Below are 7149 nucleotides of genomic sequence, written 5' to 3'. Positions count from 1 at the left end.
CACCGTTTGGCTTGGATCAATGTGTAGTAGCTGCAATCAAGGAGACGCATATACTTTTACATAGTGCATATAAGCGCGTGGGAAAATATCAGCTTGGGAAGAGATTAGCAGCAGCAGCCAAAAATGCACACATGCAAATTAGGAAGTGTACACGAGAAGAAAAAGGGGTAAAAAAGAGAAAAAGGACGGAGGAAAAATAAAGTCAATGTCGAAGAAAATTAACGTGTAAAGTCGAAGGCTAGAAATGGGTGGCTTCGGCCGGCGTGAGGTCGAAGAAGAAAAGGCGAGATGGACGATGGTGAGAAATTTTTAAGTGGTGTCAAGACGGGAGAGTACAGTAATAAAAACTTATCTCAAAAAGGGAAAAATGCCGAATCAGATTTTTATTTATTTGTTTCTCCTGGTTGTATGTAATGGCAACGTTATATACTACACTTTGATCCTAGCCAAACGGGGTCAAATTAAATAATAAATAAATATTATTTAATAATAATAATTTATTTTTATCTGGAAATATTGAATTTTAAAAAATCAATTAAAAAAGTTTGATTTTGTATTGTTTAAAATTTTGCTTTTTTATGTAAAAAATATATGCGATTGTGTGAACTTTGAACTAACCTAATCTTATGCAGGATAAAAAAAAAAAAAAAGAAAAAAAGTATTCAAAATCCCGAGAAGGTTTAAAGTAGTTGAACGATTGGCTGGCATTGTATAAGTTGTATTCCCTCCGATACTAAGCTATTCTTCTAAGGTTCATTTCGATTCGAACATTTTCATTGAACCACGTGACTCAAAATGGCGCCTTCTATGTTTTGCTTACGGCATGCGTGCTCCCGTTCATCGCATTTATTAAAAAAACAGGTGAGCTAAAATGTAAAATGTTACCTTTAATCCATTGAAAGAAACCCTGTGAAGTAGCAGAGTTCAAAGATTCTGTAAATTTGAGTATACTATCCATGTGGCTTACGTCATCGATACGACAATAGGGACACGACACAGACACAAGTTGCGATGACCCTTTTGTCCTGTGAATTGTTTATTTAGTCATGTATTTTTGTTTCGAAGTATATTTCTTGCTTATGCATTTTTTATACCGCGCTATTTTTTTTTTCACGTTAATTTCAAGTTTCACGATATATATATATATATATATATATATATATATATATATATATATATATATATATAATTGTTAGGTGGGAGCACAGAATAGTTATTTAAAAAAACGGTAAACAACCTCCTCTCTCCTCCCCATATTAAGAATGGCTTTCAAAATAGTGTTATTTCAGCACGATACCAAAAATGCACAAGTACCGTATGTTTTATTTTTAGTCATATTCATTTCTGTTATTTTCTCGTTTTAGTTTTATAGTTCCTTTAAAGCTTGGTAGGATTTCGAAAAATGTCTAAACTAAATGTCGTCACTTATGACAATATAGTCAATACAACAGGTGGGCGGATTGTTATAAACTTTTGTTTTTGTTTTTTTAATATAAAAATAATGAAAAATAATTTTATAGAAAAATCTCATTTGTGTAATTGTCTTTGCTTGAAGTAAATTTTCCATTTTTATTTCTTTCCTATCCGTTGGATTTGTATTATTTATTATAAAAGACCTTCACCTTCGCTTTTTTTCACTCCGGTGTTTTTACACCGGTATTCGTTTATTTATGAATGACTTTTTTGTTGTTTTTTTGTTTAATGTCTTTTCGTTTCTTTTTTATATAAATCTTCAACACAATACAAGCATCAATCGACCCTTGTAAATATTTTTTAATAAAATTAAATCCTGAATAACTTGAACACTTATTTCAATTCTGGCCCGGCATTAAATCGATACTTAACGTCCTTTCTTAAAAAAAAAAATTTTCACATCTTATTGATTTATTTTATTAAAATAAATAAAATAAAAACTCTGACACCTTTTTTTATAACCGGTGCCATTGACCATTTAAACTTCCATTCGAACTTTAATTATTTAAAAAAAATTCCCATCCGTGATTATTGTCGTGTCCTCTGTCAATGTTTATATAACCGCTGCCGGCGCTGCCCGGCCTTCAGACTAAGATTAATACCCAAGGCTTGTTTTTGGTTCTAAACAAACCGGAAAGGGGCGAGCGGTCTATTCTTTAGAAAGGGTTGAAAAGTCTAATAGTATTACAAAAATACTGTTAAAACCCCACCGAATATGTCAGCCCACGGCCCACGGTAACATATATTGAGCGAGTTTCTAACAGTATTTTGTCTAGTTTTTTTTATTTTTAACTCCTTTTCCCAAACTAACTGTGTCAAAGAGTCGGGCGCCAGTTTTAATTTTCCAATACATCGGTAAACCCTGTACGCTTTTCGAGCTAAATAAGCATGTTACATTAAATAAAAACTTGTCCAGTTAGGTAGAAAAGTAACTTTTTGATAACATTTATTTATATATTTGTTTTTTTTTTTTTTTTTTTTGACAATTTTTTTCGAATCTGTGTACAGTAATACAAACCCGAAGAATCTTTCCACCCTCAAAAACTCCTTTAAAATTACTTCTACGGGTTTTCGGAGGCACTAAAAACGAAAATAACGTTTAAAATTACGGCAAACGAGTAGTTTCCAAGATATGAAGAAATGTTAGTTTAAAGTGGGATCATTTTTCTATAATTTAACGTATAATTAGCATCCACTTTATGGCCAACTTAAAGAAAGGCAACTCAAGGATAAGGGTTAATGAGTGTGATTACTGAGAAAACAGCATAGTGATCAGTAGTGGTGGAAGTTTGGAATTTAATTATTTAAGGGATGGCTCAATAAGAACTTGTTTATTGAAGACTTGTGATGCAACGGATAAAAGTGTTGAGTTACAGTTCTAATTGACAGTTTTCAGGAGATTGAAGGTTCAGTCATCACTGCAGGTAATATTAACTAAGAATATAATAAAATTTACCCAAGACTTGTATTTGGTCATGGCTGACTAAACGAAAATAATCTGCCACTGTGCATTAACTAAAATGTTCAGTTTGAAATTCTGTGTAGGTTCCAGAGTTTGACTTGAAGAAGATCAGTGATCGAAAACATTTTGAGAATAATTTTGAAGATGAAGAACAGTAATCCAAATAATAAACTAATTTCTAAAAATAATTTATTTAAAAAAATCACATTGTTTTCAACATTCAAAAGATAATTCAAATATTTGCAACGCTTCAAAAAATAAGGGAGTACAAAGTGATCTTGAGGTTATTTTCATCAACCTCATAACTTATTTTTGTCCTTTAATCCTCACATTCCATGAGTGATGTTTCTGACAAAGAGGGAAGAATTGCTGTTTTCTGGATTGGAGTCTATCGATCTAGCGTTTAGTGTTGGTCGGTTTTTAGTATTTCATTTTTTAGCTTCTTACATGAAGTAGCTTCATGCCTTGTCTAAAGAGATTTAAATAAAAAAAAATCACTATATGCCCTTATTTCAACATGCACATCATCGGTGTGACCTCACAATGTCAATATTTGACCTCCAGCCATAACACCATCTAACGGATTTGCTTGCTTGTAGCAGCATTCACCTGGGATGGGTTGAGCCAGTGCCAATGATGTTCACTGCATCTCGCGTCAAAGCCATCCACCCTCATCGATCGGCAGCAGAGTCGACGCCATGATCCAACCATTCATGGTTCCAGCAATGGACACCAAAAATGTGAGGACCAGACACGATCTTCATATCTGCTTTGACCGTTGCAAGCCAAGTTTTAAGTTAATCACTTTGGCACTTCTTCCAACAAGCGGGTGCATTGGGTGCCACCAATTGACACACAAACTAATTCTCCGGCCGGCGCAGCGTGTGATCAAACCACTGAAGTCTCCTTTTCAGCAGAGTTTCCTCCCGGTCAAAGATGTTACATCTAGCACATATGGTCGAGTTAGGGATCCGATTGGAGAAGCGAACGCACAGGATACGGCGGAGTCAGTAGTGATCAAAGACTTCAAGTTTATAAAGTCCTCTCTGCACAATGGCCAAGCCTCACACCCACAGAGAATTGTTCTGACTATGGCCTCATAGATTCACAACTTTGTGGGATGTGTTATCTCCTGGCGAGATCATGATGGTTTTTGAAGACCGACAAAGGCTGTTCTAGCCAGGTGGATACGAGTGATGATTTCATTTTTCATGGCTGTAAAATTGCCGCCAAAGTATTTGAAGCTTTCGACCTCTTCTGCAGCTTCACCATTAAGGATTATAGCCACTCTGTCAGGTAGAGGAAAATTATCAGATAGAAGCGTTTATTCTCATTCTAACCATTTTGGACATGCGACTGACCTCGTAGAGTGTATGCTGGACCCCTGCATAGGACTCTCCAAGGATCATAACATCATCGGCAAAGTCGTGATGGAAGAGTCGTGGCCTACTCTGACACCAGCGAAGCCAACCAAATTTTTCTCTAGGATCCAATCGATGATGTAGCTGCACAGGATGGGAAGAGCACACATCCTTGACGGACACCTGTTTGAATGACAAAAGAATTGGATTCTAGCATCTCCCTAGTTCGGGTGTGCGCATAGTACGTCTTGATGAGGTTGAGAGGTTTGGCCGGGAAGCCATCATGGCACATTATGTCCCAAAGGCTTCTGCCATCCAAGTCAAAAGCTGCAGTGAAATCAATGAAGCAGATGGCGGTAAATTGCTGATTGGCCCACTGCTGTTCTAGAATTCGCATGAGGGGGAAAAATTTGATCCGTACATCCTCTGCCTCTATGAAGTCCTGCTTGGTTTGGTCGGGTTTGGTAGTTTCGAATACTCTGGAAACAACACAGAAGGATGATTGAGACAATTTTAGAGGTGACATCAATCAAACTCTCTGTAATTGTGGCAATCGTGACGGCCCCCTTTTTTTTTTTTTTTTTGTAGCAGAGAAGTATTGCCTCCCTCGATCCTGAGTTAGTTGTTCAGTGTATCACACAGCAATTGGGCTGTGAGACTAGGATTCAATCCTTTGTCAAGTCATACAAGACTTTTAAAAAATGGTACTTTATGGCCTTTTGTTAAACACTCAGCGTTATAAACGGAGGATCAAGGGTAAATGGAGTGATCTTGGGAAAGGAGTGGCTAGTTTAAAAAAACAAAACAAAAAAAAAAACGAGCACTTTTTTTATGCAGAGAAAATTTTATAAAAAGCTGCTCTTTTTTTTTTTTTTTTTTTTTTTTTTTTTTTTTTAATTTATTCTGGAGCCACTTTTTTTTTTTTTGTTGTTGAAAAATATTTTACTCCAGGTTATATATTTTTAAATATGAAGGTAAAACGCAATCAATTTGTCATCATAAAGACAAAAAACACTATTCCACTGGCCTGTTTCCTGGTTGACTACAAGGTGATAGCCTTCAAATCCAACATAAACAAGTTCTTGTTGAACCGTCTCCATAAATAATCAAATTCTACTCAATTTACACCATTAACAATTGCTAAACTACTGACTTACATTCATTAACTTTTATCCTCGAGTGGCCTCTAAAAAAAAAGTCATGAAACTCAATTTATACAGAAGGTAGGTTTTGATCACACCCTTACCACCAAAAAATTTTTTAAAACACTGTGGATGGGAACAGGTTAGAAGGATTTCTCTTTTTCTAATAGTGGATGGAACAGATGCTACACTTTGATCATGAATTCACTTGCCGCCCTGCAAAAACTGAATGTGGTATAAGGTCAACCTTAACGTGGGATGTGGCCATTTCTGAACAGTATTTGTTTATTTTTGTTTGTTTTTCACTATAGTCGACTTCTCTTACAAAGTTTTTTTTTTTGAGCCAATTTTCTGCTGAAAAATTTTTACTCTAGCCTATATATTTTTAGATATGAGGTTAAAAGCCGATTTGTCATCATAAAAACAAAATGTCATGAAACTCAAATTTAGACGAAAGGTTTTGAAGGTTGGGAGGGGGGGGCAACTTCTGTTTCAAATTTTTACTTAATGTTGCTTATTTATAAAATTAGATCATGGCCTTCGGGTTAGATCACTGTAGTATCTGGTCTGATGCTACACTCCATTTTTTTCTGTCCTCGGTCTTTTTTTTTGGGGGGGGGGCTGGATTTTCTCCGCATTAAAAACCGACCTTGTGTCTAACTCTGCCCTCGTGGGGAGGCAGGTAAGTAGGAACACTCATATTTTCATCAAATTAACTCGCATTGTCTCAAGTTTTTTTGTTTTTTTTTCTCTTAAAATTAAATTGTGATATTGTCCTTTAAATCTTATCTTTGGTTGTCGATTTTTTTTTTTTTTTTTTTATTATCTCTGTTTTCGACTTGACCTAAATAGTTATGCCTCACAAAACAACTTTTTCATGTCAAACTAAATATCACTTTTAACACTTAATCAAGGTGAATAAATATTCCTATCTAAGATGACACATGATTTGTTTTAAAAAAAAAAAAAAAATATATTAACTAGCACAACTACCCGGCATTGGTAAGATATGCATTTCTTTCATGGTACACCTGCAATTTCGCATACATCCAACCTTTGATTGTACTTATGTTTATTTATATTAATGGTTAATCACTTACCAAGGCCATAAGCCACTCAAGGATAAAGGTTAGTGAAATTTTCAATTGGATGATGGAATAGTACTATGTAAAGATTAAGAATTATGATTAATTCACAAGACAACCTGACAGACATTTGTTAATGTTAGACTTGAAAACAACCATGTTGTAGTTTGTAAGGAAACATTTCCATGGTAACGTGTTCCACAGATAAAGTCTTTGGAAAGAAACTTTGTTCATGGAAATTCTATTTGATTTTAAGTACACAGAAAAAGAAAGTCCTTTGCAGTGGTGGTAGAAAGATGTCTTTTTGCTGAGAAGGGTTCTTTTTTTTTCTTTCTTTTTTTTTTTTGGGGGGGGGGCTATGATTAATTCACAGGACAACTGAATATATTTGATCGTATTAGATTTGAAAATGTCCATGTTATTTATTGTGGTTTAAAATGCATAAATTTTCATAGGAATGAATTAGCTGCATTAAGAACAAATTCAGCAGAAGAGATATTTGAGTTTTTGCCAGCAAAGGAAATTAAGTTGTATGAATGCTGTCAATTTTCTTCTTATAAGATATCATTAGATTATTTAAGAACGTTTCTGCTGTAATGCGTTCTACTGATACAAGTTCTTGGAAA

General features: G+C 34.8%; 1 protein-coding gene across 3 annotated transcripts in view; it reads left to right on the top strand.

Annotated features, from left to right (window-relative positions):
- Positions 1 to 696: 696 nt before the first annotated feature.
- Positions 697 to 7149, top strand: part of LOC145294112 (succinate--CoA ligase [GDP-forming] subunit beta, mitochondrial-like) — a 45922-nt gene continuing 39469 nt past the window's right edge. Inside the window, exon 1 of one of the 3 annotated variants that reach the window (XM_080141207.1) lies at positions 697 to 861. In XM_080141207.1, the coding sequence (XP_079997333.1) occupies positions 796 to 861 (66 nt within the window). In that variant the 5' untranslated portion in view covers positions 697 to 795. Of the gene's footprint in view, positions 862 to 5342; positions 5520 to 5982; positions 6121 to 7149 lie in introns of those variants that run through there. The other 2 variants (XM_080141209.1, XM_080141208.1) reach the window with 2 other exon arrangements.

This window comes from Euprymna scolopes, chromosome 15 (assembly GCF_053919585.1).
Source record: "Euprymna scolopes isolate OS-2025 chromosome 15, ASM5391958v1, whole genome shotgun sequence".
NCBI lineage: Eukaryota > Metazoa > Mollusca > Cephalopoda > Sepiida > Sepiolidae > Euprymna > Euprymna scolopes.
This window is presented reverse-complemented; position numbering and strand designations above follow the sequence as displayed.